We start from the raw sequence: 19,593 nt of genomic DNA, 5'->3' as shown, positions 1-19,593 counted from the left end.
CAATAGTCACCAACAATAACTAGTTCCTGTTGGACCAGAATTCTGCCTTGGAGATTGCATCTGTGTTGCCTGATGCACAGTAGTGAGTTCTGGCATTGAGACAGGCACCTCCATAGCCAGGTGGGAAGGAGCAGCAGTGTGTAGCACACGCTTCTTGATTAGACCGGGGTTTGAGCCCGTCACCACCAAATACGGAGGATGCGGAAAGGTCAGGGAATGACCACCGCATATCATGGAGCAATATGGCCTTAGTTGCTAATGCTCCTAAAAAAAAAAAAAAAAAAAATCTGGCATTGAGTTGGGCAACTGAGAGCTTGATGGGCCTCTTATATTAATTTCTTCGAGGGCATCTACTCTACACAAACTCTCATAGATGCCCATCAGAACGCTGAGTTGGTGCCTAATTCCCTGACACTCTAGGCACATAGCGCGTGCGCACGCAGAGACACCTTGGCTAGATCATGTCCTGTTCTAGCAATGTAAAGAACTAGGTCCCTCATCATGACAACGTGCTGGCCCACACATCTTTCACTGTTGAGCAGTTTTTGGCATCTGACAACATGACAATCTTTCCCCCTTATTTTTGCCAGACTTTGCCCTCTGCGACTTCTTCCTCTTCCCAAAAATGAAAATCAAGCAGAAGGGTTGAAGATTTGAAAGCATAGGGAATATCCAAACCGAATTGCAGGCAGTGTTGAATGCTATGATAGACTGTTAGGACAAACTCAAAACATGGGAGAAGCACTGGAATCTGTGTTTACACTCTCAAAGGGACTACTTCGAAGGTGACAGTGGCAAATAAGCCCCAAGGTGAGTCTAATTTATTTTATAAATACATTTTGGGAATTTTTGGGTAGCACCTCACGCACGCACGCAGTAATTACCAAAGCTAGTAATTATTATGGTAAATTACTAAAACATTCTTAAATTTAATTTCTTCCAAATTTGGATTGTCAATCCAAATGAAAAAGAAATAAAATAGATCATGATATAAATAATTCATGAAACTCTTCATACTAACACAAGAAATGAAGAAATAAAATATCATATTAATATGCTTTTTGGATGATTTTGACATTTTACAGAGAAGTGTCAATGTTTGATAAAATTCTTGTCTTGGCTATTCATAAATTATTTTGGAGTTTATATTCTGTTATAATGCATTTCATTTTGTAACAGCTGCTTGCATTTATAGGCACTTTCAATTAAGAACATTTTCGTTCTGGAAAAATCCATGATTTGAGGGAAAAATTCCTTAAACAGATTCAAATAAAAATCTAGGAACGCCAATATTTTTGGTGTTCCTAGGTTTTTCGAATTGAATATTTTCATTCTTGAATATTTTTCAAGAATGAAAATGTTATCATTTTTTTTTTTTTTTTCAAAAAATGGATAGAATACTTAATATTATCAGCATATAAATACTACATATCTAATAAACAAGTACTTACAGTTTAGGAACCAGCTCGAACCTCATTTTTTCAAGTTGTGGGTCTTCTTGCAATATGACTGTTGCTACTGGATACATGTCCTCAAAATTAAATGGAAATTGAACACCAGATGGAGGACTACGCAAAAAATTTCTTTTATCCTGCAATAAAGATTACATTTATTTAAAAAAATTATATAATAATATATATATAATTTATTTATATTATTTCATACATATTTTTACACTTATGAGAATGTTGTATGAAGAAAAGATTACATACAAATAAAAATAAAAAGGCTGTAAAAGGGAGATAAAGTTTAATACTAGTAAAAAAATTCACAGTATAAAAAAAAAAAAAAAAAAAAGTTTGTTTATATTTAATTGCTTCTTATATGTATTTAGTGTGCTGCAAGCTATATGATAGTTTTGCTATATTATAGTAAAACTATCATATAGCTTGAAGTATTTGTGTAACAAGTTTTTTTTTTTTTCTTTTGGCAGTTTGGCTACCAAACAAAGGTGTAAGTTATCTCCAGGCATGTTATGCTAATTATGTGATTATCAATAGGTTCCAATGCAGGTGAAACATAACTTTGTTTGCACCACCAAGTTTTGCAGTGCACAGGAAGTCCATTTTTGAATGCCTATGGGTAGGTAATGAAGGCAAGTTGTGGGCACCTCATTTCTGCTGTAGTGTTGCATGTCAGCATTAGAGAGAGATGGTTTCACGGTAGTTGTATGTGTATGCCTTTTGCTAAACCTCAAATATGGAGTGAACCCACAAACAATCATGATGACTGCTACTTTTGTATGGTACTTATATCAGAATTTAAAAAGTCTGTGGATCAAAAAGCTTAGTGTGCTCCTACATTTCCACATAGCCACTTTTTATTGAAATTATTTAATGAAAACATTCTGGCACACAGACTCAGCTGGTTATTTACAAATGCACTATACAGAAAAGTAATGCATTTCATTACTTTTCTGGTTCTGATCACAGAACCAGAAAAGTAATGAAATTTAACCATTGGTCAAAAATTTGTGGTATGCCTGTGATCAGAACCAGCTCAAAAGGTTATGGTGCCTTTAGACAAGTCGGCTTTGGAGCCTGCATCCCTGTCCCATTCATAAGCTAAAAAATTTGTCAGTTTAAAAATAAAATAAGAATTTTTTGATAATTTTGATTATTTCATTCATTTAATTTTATTGAAATCTTAATATAGTCAACTGATAAGGTTGCCATTCCATCCAAGTGATTGCATCACCAATGGAGATAGCTTTGATTAATTTCATCTTTGCAAAAGCTCCCTTAAGCACTGGCCACTAATACTGAAGAAGTTACAAGAAATCTGTGTTACAAAAAGAGCTGCCAACAATGTAATCAAATTGAGCATAAACTGTGACATTTTCAGTGAAAATAACTGCCTTGGAAGTGGTTTTGCAAATATTTTAATTCTTCACATAAATCAACAATAGTTATGGCTTTTTGATCAGTGCCTGTATGCAAAATTCTTAAATCCCATATTAGAATCAATTGTTATGCTTTATGATCAACTCAAACCTCTCTTTCAATTACTGGATTGACCTCTCCAAAGATATTGAAAAAAGTGGATCCAAAAAATTTTCCTTCTCTATCATTCCAACTTTGTCTTCATATTCACTATCAAATGTTTTTTTTTTTTTTTTTAGTGGCAATTCTTGTTAGCTCAAATTTGGATTTTCTAATTCAATTACCAACTTTTTTTGAATCATCAGAAGGCATCTAAATTTACCATCTGTTGAACAATTTTTAAGGTATTTGATCAATTCTGAAAGTGTATGTGTGAGGCGGGGGGGACTTGTGACATATTCAAATTGACCTCTCAGAGGGCTTTGCTTGTGATGTTTGTGACTCAATGGGAACTGAATAAGAGTTACCACATCTATATGGCAGTGACAGGTTTGGCAGATAGGCAGCTTAAATTTATTGCCTTTAATAGAAAAAGCCTCAAAGCTAATTAGCCTGGATGTGGTGGTATCTGCAACCAACAAGATCAACTGATGACAACATATATTAAACTAGCCACACTCAATATTATGACATTGTCAGAAAAAATTGAGGAGTGTGTGGACATATTAAAGGACAGAAAACTAAACATACCATATTTCCCTATGTATAAGACGCTCCCATGTATAAGACAACCCTTCATTTTGTAGGGTTGTCTTATACATGTCTTATACATCTAGTAACCCTAGGGCTCATGCCCCTTCATGAATCTGAATACAATACTAAAAAGTTAATTAACATACCGTATTTCCCCATGTATAAGACGCACCTTCATTTTGGGGCCCAAAATTTGAAAAAAAAAAATGTATTACATAAAGTTATTGAACTCAAGTTTTATTCATCATAAAATTCATACAACTCATCACGGTAAAAACTCCCAACCATTAGCTTGTCCTCATCTGAGTCTGATGACGAATCACTGTCTTCATATATTGCCTCGTCCTCAGTTCCATCTTCATATATTGCCTCGTCCTCAGTCATTTAAGAAGTGTGGCATTTGAAATGCCACACTTCTTAAATGACTTGACAATGATCTCAATCTTGATATTATACCAGGATCTTTTCACCCAGGTACAAACTTCTCCTACAGTTGGTTTCTTCACTCTTCCTGCTGGTGTCAAATTGTCCCCAGAAGACTTCATCCATTGGTTCCATTCGTCTCTCATGGCAGCTTTGAAGGGTTTGTTAATGCTGATATCAAGTGGTTGGAGCTGGGATGTCAAGGTATGACGGCAAGTTTTGTTTTTTGCTCTACAGCTATCTTCTTTGTATTTTTTGTTATGTGTGCCCTGAACTGATCAAGCACCAATAGGGCAGGTTTGCGTAAGAGCCCACCTGGTCTCCTGCTCCAAACTTTCTCAAACCAAATCTTCATCCCATCCTGATCCATCCAACCCTTGTCTTGAACGTGGACAATCACTCCTCGAGGAATGTCTTCTTTTGACATTGTTTTGTGTTTGAAAATCAGCATAGGAGGCAGCTTGGTTCCGTCGACACAACAACTGTATAATGGCTCTTTTCATGGTCTTCACAGTTACAGTTTTCACCCCCTTCTTATCAACAGTTCTGTTACTTGGGACATCAAATTGAAGGGGGACTTTGTCCATATTTGCAATCTGTCCCAACTCAAACTGATGTGTCTTCCGACATTGAATGACAAAACGATGAAATTCAAGGACCTTCTGCTCGTAGCTTTCAGGCATCTTTTGGGTAAGTCTGGTGCATGTATGCATGCTTAGTCCATTCCATTTCATGAACTTGAAGCACCAATTGTATCCTCCTTTGAAATCAGAAACTTCTTTTTCATCGGCAATTCTTCTTGCCTCATGCTGAACCATCTTTGTGGACACAGGAATTCCAATTGCCCTTTACTCCTCAATCTATATCTTCAATTCCCTCTCTAAATTAGGCCATTTTGCTGACTGGCCTCTAATGGCCTTCTTCTGCCGTGGCATTTTCAGTAGGGTTTCTTCTTCCCGTAGCCAGTCTCGGATTGTTTTCTCAGTTGGAGGAGGACCAAACTTACGTTCAGTAGCACGATTTCCATTCACTTTTGCAAACCGGATCACTTAACTTGAATTCAGCACTGTACGAAAATCTTTTCTGAGCCATTTCTGAGCAGAACGTGACAAAACGTAACCTAATATACCAGTACCAAGTGCAAAACAATGAGCACAAAGACAACAAGCAAGAAAAAGTGGGAAATGCAAGTAAAAAAAATCTACAACCACTGTATAAGACGGACCCAGTTTTTAGACCCCAAATTTTTCAATAAAAGGTGCATCTTATGCATGGGGAAATACGTTACATGGTTTGAGTGAATTAAAGTGGAAAGGAAATGGGTGTAGAGAGTTACGAGGAGGCTATTACCTATATTGGTCTGGGGATGATGTAGCGAGGAAGGGTGCAGCCATCGTTGTAAACCACAGGATTAAGGAAAGGCTACTTGAGGTGAATAATATCAGCGATAGACATATCAATTAAACTGAAAATGAATGAGAGTGAAACACTGAAGATAGTATAGGCAGTTCTCGCTTTACGAGTTTTTTTTCCCAAGTATAAAATCAACAAAATCAAAAATCATCATCATCATCAGCAGCCATTTTCAATCCACTGCAGGATGAAGGCCTCTCCAGAAACTTTCCAGTTCCTTCTGTTTTGTGCAATGGCCATCCATTTACTATCCACAACTCATGAATTTCATCTATCCATCTCCGCCTTTGTCTTCCAGGTTTTCTTCTAGCTCCTCTTGGGTACCATTCTGTTATTTTCTTAGTTCATCTGTCATCATATCTTCGAGCTGTGTCCTGCCCAGGCCCATTTTAGTTTTGATAAGAATGTCCTTTACTTGAGTTTGCTGCCTAATCCATCTGTTTCTCTTCTTATTTAACAGCCTGATTCCCAATATAATTCGTTACATTCTTCGCTGTGTAGTTCTCAGCTTCTCTTCCATTCTTTTGGTGAGTGCCCAAGTTTCACTTCCATAAGTCATGGTGGGGAGTATACATTGGATCATTATTTTACGTTTCAGACAAACTGGAATATTGCTCTTCAGTATGTGACCATATTTCCTGAATGCTATCCATCCAAAATTCATTCTTCTCTTGACTTCCAGCCATTTATCATTATTACAGTTAATAACTTGTCCCAGATATGTATATGACTCCACCTTTTCAATTACTGCTCCTTCAATCATTATGTCCCTTTCTGTGGTATACTTGTTCATCATTACTTTTGTTTTAGCCATATTCATCTTTAGTCCAAAATCCTTACTAACTGTGCATAACTGATTAAGATTTTTCTCTAATTCTTTGGAATCGTGGCTTATGACCACAATGTCATGTTTAGGTACTCTCCATTCACATTGACTCCTTTTTGCGACCGTCTAATAATAGTAGTAGCATGTGATGCAAGAAAGCAAGTGCATGAGCTTATGCAGCATCAGCCAAAAAAAAAAAAAAATCACACCATTCCCTCCAAATGCCTGTCCAGTTTCTCCTCAAATTTATTTAACCAATCAACTTCCACAACAGATGGAAGTTTGTTCCAACAATTAACCACCCGCTGGCTAAAGGCAAATTTCCGCACATCTATTCTACATCTGTCTTTTCTTAATTTGAATTTCTGCCCCCTTAGGTTCGTAATCTGAACAAGTTTAAATTTATTTATTTAAATTTAATTTTATTTTCAAATTTAAAATTCAAAGTTACTTTCTGGAATCTTCAGCAACTTCATGGTTGGAAAGTGGTCTTGTTAATCAATAAATGTCGAAGGAACAACTGGAGTTTTAATTGAAATCCATTCAAACTTTTTACCATATCGTGGGTGTATAAATTTTTCCCTTGTAACACGGTGTTGAAAGTATTTAAGTATGTCACGATGTCCAGGGTAAACGCAAAATCACAAATCCAGTTATTATCAGTTAATTCGGGAAAGTCCATAATACTTTTCAGTTTTAAAAATAGAACGATGTCATCTTTAAGATCCCATACTCGCCGAAGAATTTTTCCTAAGCTAAGCTCGAATTTGGCTATGATAAGGAATATCTGTGTACTCGGATTCAATATCTTGAAGAAAATTAACGAATTGTCTGTGTTTCAGGCCCCCTCGATCGTATTAAATTTACTAGTTTAATAATACAAGATGTGACATGTTCAACTTTTAACACACTTTTACATAATACTTGTCGATGTATAATTCAATGAATTGTAATTAAATTATAATCAGGATAATTTTCACAAATTTTATCCTGAATTTTCTTTAACGCTCCAACATTTTTACCTGTCAAACTTGGTGCTCCATCAGTTGTTACGCTTACCATTTTGTTCCATTGTAAATTATATCCTGTTAAGCACATTTCAACTTTTTCAAATATATCAGCTCCCGTTGTCTGGTCTTTAAGAGATTCCATTGAAAGAAGCTCTTCAATAATTTCAAAATTAGAGGTACATCCACGTATGAAAATTAATAACTACGCAGTATTCTTTTGGTCGTTACTTTCGTCGAGAGCTATTGAGTACCATGTTATGGATTCTAATACTGATAATAATTGCTAGTTCAAATTTGTATCGATACGATACATTCAATTCTTCTTACTACGGTTCACCGAGATAAACTTATATTCTCAAATTTGTGTTTAATGTCAGGACATATAATTCCACAAGCTTCAGTCATACATTCTTTAATATAGTCTCCATCACAAAAAGGCTTGTTGCTTTTTGCAATTATATGAGAAATAACAGACCTCTATAGTAGCTTCTTGTTCCTTAGTTAGCTGCGTAAACACATTTTGTTGTCTAGATAAATTTTGAATCAATCCATCAGCAGTTTTCTTTCTCACTTCCAGAGTTAAATTGGCACCACATTCGGATATTTAGTAGTGAAATGTCTTTTAATATTGTACTCTTTCAACACTGAGACACTCTCCGGGCAGATGAGACAAATAGTTTCGTTATTTATGTTAGCAAAAAAATATTTTGTGTTCCACTCTTCATTGAAGACACGATGCTCTTGTTGAATTTTTTGTTTTTTATTCATTTTTAAAAGGGCGTAAATATTATTTTTATCGCTACTGGCACCAAGATGATAACCGAAGATAACGCAAAAAAACTAACCGCGAGATGGCCATCAGAGAAAACAGATTGGAACTGAGACTGGTCAGTAGTCCTATCATATTACTCCGCCACCGCAGCAAAGCCGTTGTCGTCATCACTGGTTGTCTGTTACTGTAGTTTCGCGCAGTTAGTTTATAATCACAAATCATATCGTTATAAAAGCACCTGGTTCGCACACAATTTCAAATTTTATCTCAATTTGAACAATACAGAGATGATAAAACAATTTGCAAAGGCGTCCCAAAAGGCATAAAATAAGTAAACTTTTTTCAAAAATACAATTAAAGCTCGCAGGCCGCACAAAAATGTGCGGCCCGTGGGTCACAGTTTGCCTAGGCCTGGTTTAATATATCAAAAATAATTACATTAATATATTTTAGTAATAATTAAGCAGTATTACAATAAAATAAATCAGGAGCCAGTATTATAAAGCAGTATTACAATAAAATAAATCAGGAGCCAGTATTATAAAGCAGTATTGCATTAAACTAAACCAGAGCAGTAGACTTTAGCAATGACCCTTTACTGAACTTCTTTTTGCCCTAATCAGATTTTTATCAATAAAAACTTTACCCATTAAATTAATGTTAAATTTACACAACATAATTACATATATAGTTTTATATCCAGGTTGTTTCATTCATCTCACCAATAAAACTGACAGGATAGAGACAGGTTTAACATTCTAAACATGTACTTTAATTAACAGTGTGTTAAAACTATATTCCAGAAATTAAATTTTACAAATGAATTACAGATTTTTCTTAAATATAATTTAAGAAAAATTATAGATTTTTCTGTAATTTTTCTTATAGAAAAATCTGTAACAAATGTAATGAATGCCTGAGATACTGGTGTGGTAGACCTCAGGAGCTGCCAATTATAATAATTTTGAACAATTCATGAATTTCCAAAACTATTCTTTCAGTATTATCATTGTGTGACAAACTGGCACACAAAAAGTCACATAATTCTTCAATTTTCAAGGTCTACTCTTGAAATACAAATCTGTTTTGAGGTGGGGGGGAATGCTGCAAAATGAAACAGTAATATTTATAATTAGTAGCATTAGTAGAGGCATTTGATGCAAGAAAGCAAGCTTATGCAGCATCAGCCAAAAAAAAAAAAAAAAACCCACTTCCACTTCACCCCTCTGTTCGTTCAAAATACCTGTCCAGCTGAGCCTTAAACTTATTTAGGCTATCAACCTCAACGACAAGGGATGAAAGTCTGTTCCACCAACCAACCACACGCTGGCTAAAGGCAAATTTCCGCACGTCTCCTCAATTTGAATTTATGCCCTCTCAGATGATTATTCTGAGCTAGAGGAAGAATCCCATCAGCATTGAGCATGCTCAAACCATTCAATGCTTTATACACCTCTATCAGATCACCTCGCTGGTGCCTAGTCTCCAGACACTGTAATTTGCAAAACTTAAGCCTTTCTTCGTAAGAGCACCCCTTTGTTCCATTCACTAATCTTGTTGCCCTTTTCTGTACTCGTTCCAGCAGCTCTACATCCTTCTTGAAATGAGGCCTCCAGACCTGTATACAGTACTCTAGGTGTGGCCTGACCATTGCCTTATACAAGGGAATAATCACCTCCTTATCCCTGCTGGAAAAATTCCTGTATACATTGACAATACTCCATGAGCTACTCTTGCAGCCCGTCTGCGCTGCTCAGAGAACTTCATATCTGCCTGCACAACCACCTTCAGGTCCCTTTCATTCTCTACCACTGTCAGTGTAGTAACACAGAGTTGATACGTTGCTCTGGGGTTGCTGTTTCCCATGTGTAGTACTTTACATTTGTCAATGTTAAACTTCATTTGCCACCTCTCAGCCCATCTGCTCAACCTTTCCAGATCCTGTTGCAGCAGCATAGTGTCAGTAGTGTCCTTGACAACCCTGCCAACCTTTGTATCATCTGCAAACTTGGACATTAAGCTTGATATACCATCATCAATATCATTTATAAATACAGAAAACAATAATGGACCCAACACTGAGCCCTGAGGGACACCACTAATAACATTAGTCCACGATGAGCAGTGTCCATTGATTACCACTCTCTGTCTTCTCCCCCTCAACCACCCCTTTATCCATAGCAGCAATTTGCCTCCAATGTCACACTGCTCCAATTTGTGTAGCAGTCTTCCATGTGCAACAGTATCAAAAGCCTTTCTAAGATCCAAGTATATAATATCAAAGCTATTCCCTGCATCCAGTTCTTTTGTGACTGCATCATAGTATCCAATCAAATTGGTCAGGCAAGACTTCCCCTTAACAAAACCATGCTGTGTCCGAGGTATAACTGAAGTCTTGTCTAAATGATCCTGCAGTGCTTCTTTAACCAGTGCCTCCATTAATTTTCCTGGAACAGAATTTAAGCTCACAGGTCTATAATTACTTGTGTCAGCCTTTGATCCTCCTTTGTGAATTGGGGTCACATTTGCACATTTCCAGTCTATGGGTACCTCCCCTGAGTCCAAGGAAGCTCTCATAATTATGGCTAAGGGTTTGCTTTCTTCCTTTGCTGCCTCCTTTAATATAACTGGATAGATCCCATCCACCCCGGGTGCCTTTCTTGTGTTTATCTTCAACAATTTCTCCTCCACTTTACTCCCAGTTATTTCAAGATTCTGTAGCTTACTGCTAGAGTTGAATACACCTCTGGCATTCCCCTCGCTGAATAACTCCTCATGTGTGAATGTCGATGCAAAATATTCATTTAGTTTGTTAGCTACCTGAGCAGGATCATCAACAGTTGACCCATCAATATCAAGTGGACCAATCTGATTCATCCCCTTCCTTCTAGAGTTTACATAAGTAAAGAACTCTTTGCTGTTTTTTTTGCATCCCTTGCCAAAGATTTCTCGTAATCTGCCTTCGCCTGCCTAACCTCCTTTGTAACTTGGTTGCATATCAACTTGTATCTATCATAGGCTTCTGTGTCATGTGTTAATTTGTAAGTATCCCATGCATTTTTCTTCTCTGCCATATGCCTCATTAGTTCATCTGACATCCATTTTGGCCTAAATCTTGAACAATATTTCTTAGTTGGTATGTAAAGCCTAGTAGCTTCCAAAATAAGTTCTTTGAATTCTTCCCATTTTGAATTTGCTGTTGGTAACATCATCAGTTGGTCCCACTGTATAGAATTTAAATACTGTCTCAGTCCATCGTAGTCGCAATTGTAAATTATTAATTTAAAAATTACCTGTATTATCTGAAAATTATCTGAATTATCTGTAGAATTATCTGTTGAGAGGCAGACACACACATTTGCTCAAGCAGCACATATGAAAAGCTGGAGCAGCATGGTGAAAATTACTAGTTGAAGAGAAACAGCATGGTGAAAATTACTAGTTGAAGAGAAACAGCATGGTGAAAATTACTAGTTGAAGAGAATTATCAGAATCTGAAACTGACTGAAGTTAGATAGGATAATAAATGGAACAAAATAGTGGAGGATAACATTTCTTTTCTGACCACTTTTTTCTGGCATGGTGTCCAGAAAAACCTTACTACCAACTGAAACAAAATCTCTTAATTCATTATCATCCTCTCTTTCAATTTTTCTAAAATTAAATTTTTAAGTCAAATAAATTGACTAAATAATAAATTTGGTTTTATATCAATGATACTTTTACCCTGACCTTTGGTACTTCCCCCCCAAACTTTGGTGTCCTTTTTAAAAGCATTCATTCCATAAATTTGAATTTATCAAAGGGTTCATAAGTCATTTTATAAATATATAATAGTTCATCATTAATCGTTAAATGATATCATCTCTTTATCCTGAATTTGTGATCAGTTAAAATTTTGTAAGCATAGGAACAGATTTTTCTTCAATGTGTAATTTAAGCATTTCAATCACTGATGATGAATTTACAGCCTCTATTATGCAATATTTTCAGAACATTCAATTTTTAGTAATTGCTTATTGAATATGCCAAGCAAACTAGGCATAAAATGGAGGTATGCTCATTTAACGGTCAGTCAAAAAATTTTTTAATAAATTGCAGTGGCTTTTTTTCTTCAAGAAAAAATGTCTTCAATACAGTAAGTCCCTGACTTATGTAAGCCCAAGTTACATAATTTTGGACTTACGTAAATTTTTTTTTCACTTTTTTAGGATTGTAAAATTTAAAATAGTAAAAAAAAAAAAAAAAAACGTGGCACGCACAAAATGCGCAAGTGAGATAAGGAGTAACAATTTTATATGACCGAAGATTTCAGTGAAGAAGATACACATTTCGCCATAATAATGTAAAAGCTCACAGATTTCCAGCTTTGGTATTATCGCAAATCCAATAAGATCGAGTTTGCTACCCATTTATAATGATTGCACTAAAAGAAAAGCCCAATAAATCGGAAACTGCAAATTGTCTTTGTTTTATGGTAGTGACCTCCAGAAATGTGCTTTTGTAAAATGCGAGGTAATAGTAGTATGTTTCTACCTTAACCCTGAGAAGTTCTTTACAGAAAATTTCATTTTAACCATTATCATGATGATGCTGACAAAGAGAATAAGTGAGAGCTGTATTAGTAAATCTACAAAGGAAATGAAAGCGATCAATTTAGATCAGAAAAATAAAATAATAAGGATGTATAAAAATAGTCAAACAATAAAAAATATCGTGTGGAATTTAGATTTGTCAGTGTGAACACAATAATAAAGTACACAGACAGAATACCAGAAGCAGCGAACGGATCGGTACCAATGAAGTCAACTAAAATAACCAAGGATATGTAGGAAATACATATCGGTTTTTACACTACAATAACATCCGTTTTTTTTCTTCTCTTATGTGTCACTCCAACTACTTCACTGCTGTCCCCAGATAAAGTTTTTTACCAAACTAATTAAAAATATATAACTATTTTTCTATATATACAGGGTGTTTCAAAATTATTGACCATCAAAAGTGATGGTCAATAATTTAAAGGTGAACTTTACAGACTACAATATGCAAAAAAAGCCTAGTAAACATGGGTCCTTAAGTGAATTGTTTTTGAGATATTGCACATTTCTAGTTGGGATCTAGAAATGTGACAAGAAATGTGGGATCTAGAAATGTGATGAGAAATGTGGGATCTAGAAATGTGATCACTGACAAGGTGAACTGTACAGAGTTGGGATCCACCATTGACTTGTTTGTTTGTTTAGGTTAAGTTATGCTCATTCTCTTCCTTTTCTCTCTCTCAATGCTCTGAGACGTAGCAGGCATACTAGTACTTGTCAAAGGATAGTCAACATGGAAAGAGGTTACAGTAACGAAGAGTATGCTGTTTGTTTGTTTGTTTGTTATTTGGTTTTTAGGAGCATTAGCAACTAAGGCCATATTGCTCCGGGATATGCGGTGGTCATTCCCTGACCTTTCCGCATCCTCCGTATTTGGTGGTGATGGGCTCGAACCCCGGTCTAATCAAGAAGCGTATGCTACGCACTGCTGCTCCTTCCCACCTGGCTATGGAGGCGCGAAGAGTATGCGGACATGCACTTTGTGTATGGTAAAGCCAACGGCAGTGCACTCATTTGTACCAAGAAGCATTCCCGCCGAAGACAGCCCAACAGGTGCACATTCATCAGGGTACATCAATGCCTTAGAGAACATGGAGTACGTGCAGGTCAGCCCAGAAACATCACATCTGATGTTGAGGAAAGGGTATTAGAAAGAATAGAACAAAATCCAGGAATTTCGAAGAGGAGGGTTGCTCTGCGGGAGTATGTACTGAGTCAAAGCAGTGTGTGGCAAATTTTACATCATCAATTACTGTACCCTTACCATATCCAGCATGTACAAGGTCTCAGCAATACAGCCTACCCTCCCAGAGTGAACTTCTGCTAGTAGACGCAACAACAGTGTGTCCTGAGCCCCCAATTTTTAAACATTTTGTTCACTGATGAAGCTGGGTTTACTTGTGATGGTATTTTTAATTTTCATAACTGTCATGTTTGGTACGACGAAAATCCTAATACAATTCATGTTAAATTGCAATTCTCGTTGAATGTCTGGGCAGGACTACTAGGAGACAGTCAAATTAGACTGCACTTTCAGCCAAACAGGCTAACAGGAGAGCTGTACAGTTCCTGCAGAACATTCTTCCAGACCTCCTTGATGATAATAATGTTCCACTTCAGCAATGCCAGAACATGTGGTTTATGCATGATGGTGCACCAGCACATTTTGCTCGAGTTGTGACTCGATATCTAACTAGAAGTTATGGTCAATGGTGGATAGGTAGAGGTGGGCCTGTAAATGTGGCCTCCCAGATCACCAGACTTAAATCATATGGATTTTTGTATCTGTGGTCATGTAAAAAGCTTGGTGTACATTTTTGACATTAACACAGTACAGAGTTCAACCTGGCGCCGAGTTGAGGGAGCCTTCAGCAAATCAGAAATGACCCAGGAATGCCTGAGAGGATTCGCAGCTTTAATGCAGAGAAGACTATAAGGCTGCGTACGGATGCAAGGACAGCATTTTGAACACCTTTTGTAACATCCTGTAACATGTAACATCTGTAAAATCCTGTGATGTTAAAACCAAAAATTAAAAATGTATTATCTTATGTTTAATGAAACGACCCTTAGCAAAGGATTCACAGCTTTTTGCTAAACTAGTTCCCGTAGTCAGTGGCGGATCTTAACAGAAAATGTGCATTATCTCGAAACGGTTCTTTTTTTTTTTTTTTTTGTTAGTTGTTGGTGCATCGGCTTCTGTGGCCATAATGCACCTCCCAAAGTTTTTGCATTTACTCTGATACAAGCCCGAGGCGGGATTCGAACCCACAACCTTTGGGTTGCCAGATAGGCATTTTACCCACCTGGCTAGCCCAGCGGCCTCGAAACGGTTCATTTGCGGCCCAATGTTCGCTGGAACTTTTTTGCTCATTTTAGTTTGTACTTTTCACCTTTAAATTACTGACCATCATTTTTGAAACACCCTGTATAACTAATATAACTACTTAATTGAAAAATATATAACTATTTTTCTTCATTCTTTTGAGGATATTATGTGGTTTTTGTAATTTTGGAATATCAGTGATATTCCAAATTAGTAGCAATATTTTATTATATTAGTCATATAGTAGCAATATTTTATAATATATTAGTCATTCCCAATTTACATAAAACTCGACACGTAAGAAGTCCTGGAATGCATCTCTTATAAGTTTGGAACTTATTGTACATCAAAAATTTTTAATACTAGACTGAATTTCTGAATGTGTGTAACTTGTTATATATTACATCTTCTAAAGAACAAAATTCTCAAAATTACAAACTTCAACAAACTAGTAAAGAAAATAACATCTCATCCTTTGAGCAAGATCAGAGATGCACAGCAGATTGTCCCACCTCACAATGCAGATCGTTTGTTCACTTTCCATGTGAAATTCTGCCTTTCAGCCCAAAGGGGGGGGGGTTGATCAATAGGATGGCACTACAAGTGCACACAAAATCTGCACCACTGAGCCTGCTTAGAGATAGAAGAGAAGAAAGAGAATATGTAATTTTTATTTCCTTAGAATCAGCTTTTAATGAACTTAGGTAAACAGTGATTTTTTCCAGTATCAGAAATGCAAATGCCTTTTATAAAGTATGGTAGTTCTAGGTTTGAGGCTGAAAATGAATTCCTGCAAATGAAGATAACAGAAGCTGCAAGGTAAATCATTAAATATAAAATTTCAGAAAACTAGAACATACATGAGTTGCAAAAAGAAAATTTCAGAACACCAGGACAAAACACTCAAACCAGGGCAAATCCTGGTATTTGGTCACATAGTATAACTAAATCAGATGCAGAGCTCCGGACATGTTGTTTAAAAGTCTCTTTAAAAGAGCTCCTCACATTGTTGTGGAAGTTGATACTGGACAAACTTTTGGAGTGAATGAATAGGTAAAATGGGAAGGGTTTCTTCTTTTTTTTCCCCCCCTGATGCTGCATAAGCTTGCTTTCTTGCATCATATGTCTCTGCTAGTGCTAATTCTAAAAGAGTGGAATGTATTGGATCTCAGCTGCATTGCTTTCACATTCAGAAAAAAGACATGTCACTGATCCATGTTTTTACCTGCTGCAGAATCCCTGTACTATCAATTTGGTTTGATTGTTCTTTGTGAAGAAATTACATTAGTTACAATTCAGAAGAGTGGAATCTTTTCTTTATCTTTTCAGTAAAAGTCTGAAAGCTGTGGGAATATACAACTGCCAAAATGTTGCCCATTCTGTTCATATTAAAGAAAACTAAGGAAATGTGAAGCATGTGTTGGACAAGATCAAGTATGACCAGTATAAGCTGGATGTCTATGGGATGTATAGATGCTGGAATTCCTTCTGGGTATGCAAGAAGGTGTCACTAAGTTCCCTTGTTTTCTCTGCCTCTGGGACAACACGGCATAGAGCAGCACTACAGAAGAGCAGAATTGAGTTGCAGTCTAGCACAATTTTTTTTACAATGTAGTAAATGATCTGTTACTTCTAAGAAACAAAGTCTTGCTTCTATCACTCCATATCAAGCTGAAACAGATAAAACAATCTGTTAAAATACTGGATCCTCAGGGTGATGCCTTAGGATCCAGCACTTTATATGATCAAATCAATACAATCTATATGATCATACTGATTTTGCATATACGATCTATGTTTCCAAAATTGCCTGATACAAAATGAAAGGTGGTATTTTTTGCTGTTGTTCTTATTGGCTAAGAACAACAGCAAAAACAAGAACTGAAAGGCAAAATGACTGATGCTAAGTGAAATGCCAGGCAGTTACTTTGCCTTATAGTGAGTGGCTTTCTTGGTAACAATAAGTTTGAAAATTACAAAACCGGTTGACAAGTCAGATAAAAATTACAAAAATATGGAAAGTAGAATGTCAATCGAGCTTCACTTCTCCCACTCTCGCCTGGATTTTTTTTTTTTTTTCTTTTTTCATGCCAAATACAGGCAATTAGTGAAGAGCATATGGACAGATTCTGCCAGGATATAAAGTCAATGAAAAAGAGGTACCAAGGAAGGTGGGATGAAGAGCAATGCTGGAATGATCGCACTAACCACAAAAAGACAAAGATGTTCAAATGTACATTTTTAAGGAATTATTTTTAATTAACCCAAGGAGGGATTCAAATTTTGGTTTTTTTTTTTACCTTTTTTTACTTGTAGCAAAAATTAATCTCTATTCTGTGCAGGTTAAACATTGTTAATAAATGTGATATAGCATTATTATATCATAAAGAAACACCCAGAAATGCAGACAAGCAGAACCTTTTCAAAAATTTGTTACATAATATTATAAACTGAACATCCATGCACTGACAGACACTCCTTTATATGAGAGAACAAGTGCGTACAGGATAGAAATAGAAAGCTGTAAACCTAAAAAAAAAAAAATAAGCAACAGCAATTTTTAGACTAGCATTAAGAATTAGCTAAGAAGTAAACAACATAAAAATCCTTAATACAGGGATGAAAAGTAAAAATTAAATAGACTAGCACAAAAATTACAGATTTATATTCAGTAATAATATCTTCAAATAGATGAATCAGTTTTGCAGCTTTGATAACTACAAATGAATTTTTACGCGGGAGAAAACACCAACATCAGAGACTTCTAAAATGCAGCTAGATAGCTTGGTGGGGATTTGACTGATGCTTTTTTTTTTTGTTAATGCATCGGTTTCTGTGGCCATAATGCACCTCCCAAGGTTTTTGCACTACTCTGATCCAAGCCCGAGGCGGGATTCGAACCCACGACCTTTGGGTTTCCAGGCAGGCACTTTACCCACCCAGCTAGCCCGGTCAGCTTGACTGATGCTATAATGTCTGAGAGGCAACAAATAAAGTGAAGGTGAAATTTTTATAGCATTAAGTGACACTGGAGACAGGGAGCATATATTATAAAATAAGTATGAAAAATTATAGGTAAGATTGTAGGAAGTGTTTGTATAGTCAGCCAGTCATTAATCATTGGAATATGTTGCCTCTATGGGTAGCTCAGGGTACTGGCTTGGGGAAATTCAAAATACATTACTCGTTGTTTCTTTTCTTTTTTTTTAAATTGGTGCAGCAAAAGTCTCTCACTTCCAATCCTAATCTCAGCAATGAAGACAGAGTACCAGGTTACAGCAGATACACTAGTTCGTTCATTTCAGCTATGCAGATAACGTCAAATTTAGCTAAAGGCAATAAAGGTTAGAGTTCACTAAGCTTTTAACTGTTTGCAGTCCAGCATTATTTTCACTGTCTTCCCCATGTAACTCAACTCTAACAATCAAACAAAAGACTAGATGAAATGTGATATTAAAAAAAAAAAAAAAAAAAAAAAAAAAATATATATATATATATATATTTTTTTTTTTTTTGGGGGGGTTTACATGGGCTAAAATACAGGGTTGTTAAAATTAAAGTATCCCTATGTAGAGGGCTCTGGAATGAGTTCTAAGGCTTGTACTGAAGAGAAATTTGGACAACAGGTACAATAAAGAATGCATTCGCCATTTATTGGGAAATAAAAAATTAGTTACAAAATTTGTCACTGTATGGCGTGTAACTATCTTAGTTACAATTATGCAAATAACTTACGTTATTTGCATAATCGTTAGCTATTGCCACAGCGCCACTACTCAGCTCTACTGTACTGTATAAAAGCAAAGCAGTCTCTTTAAAATCGTACAGTAGATGTTTGCCTGCACTCAGTAGTGAGCTGTGAATATTTTAACAATGGGCTCGCAGTTTTTCCAACTTTCTACCGAGTAAATTTGATCGGTCACGGACATGACATCATCTGCGACTTCCACTAGAGGCGCTTCCCACGTTTGCACTACTAGTAGTGTGGTTAGAGCATGTGATACATTTTTTGTGACCGGTACGATATCTCGAATGAGATATCATTCAGATGCGGCTTATTACTCCCTTAACCATGCGTATAAGTGAATGTGTAAAACGTTCCTAGGTCTATCTAAAAAAAAAAAAAAAACTTGAAAATCTAGTTGTCATGCCTTGCCTTACATGATAACTGGATATGACAGTGTCCGGAGTCCTAACTTTTTAGAATTTTTGAATAGTATGACGTCAAAATCATGCTTCCTGAAGTTACTGCTGCAGTAAGTATGATTGCAACAATACAAATATTTGTCAACAATTTCTTTTTTCATTTTTACATTCTATTGTTAGGTGCCCCTAACAGCTGCATATGTCACTTCAACTTCAAGATCGGTACATCAATCAGTACTATTTTACAGAGATATTTAGATACTTTGCACTCGCAAGTATACATCTCTTACTTTAATTATCATAAATCCACTGTATCTTGTCTTCCAGAAATTATGAAAATCTGTGAATGATCAATAAAATATTTACAATAAAAAAGCTCTTTTATTTTGTAATCGATATATACAAATCAAAATACCTAAAAGAAACGCAAAGGATGTTTCGCATAAACCATCTACTGCACATGCCCGGCACATGCTCAACTTTTTTATTTGTCTTTTTTTT

The 19,593-nt window shown here is 36.0% G+C and overlaps 1 protein-coding gene across 3 annotated transcripts in view; it reads right to left on the bottom strand.

Moving 5' to 3' along the window:
• The window catches only part of Sap47 (Synapse-associated protein 47kD), a 207,274-nt gene that overhangs the window by 93,446 nt on the left and 94,235 nt on the right, over positions 1 to 19,593 (bottom strand). For all 3 annotated transcript variants that reach the window (XM_090379020.1, XM_090379022.1, XM_090379019.1), the window contains exon 4: positions 1,452 to 1,591. In XM_090379020.1, coding sequence (XP_090235146.1) covers positions 1,452 to 1,591 — 140 coding nt within the window. The remainder of the gene's footprint in view (positions 1 to 1,451; positions 1,592 to 19,593) is intronic.

This window comes from Mastigoproctus giganteus, chromosome 8 (assembly GCF_048544385.1).
Source record: "Mastigoproctus giganteus isolate SK-2022 chromosome 8, ASM4854438v1, whole genome shotgun sequence".
Classification (NCBI taxonomy): Eukaryota; Metazoa; Arthropoda; class Arachnida; order Uropygi; family Thelyphonidae; genus Mastigoproctus; species Mastigoproctus giganteus.
The sequence above is the reverse complement of the archived record's forward strand: the minus strand, read 5'-3'. Positions and strand labels throughout refer to the sequence as shown.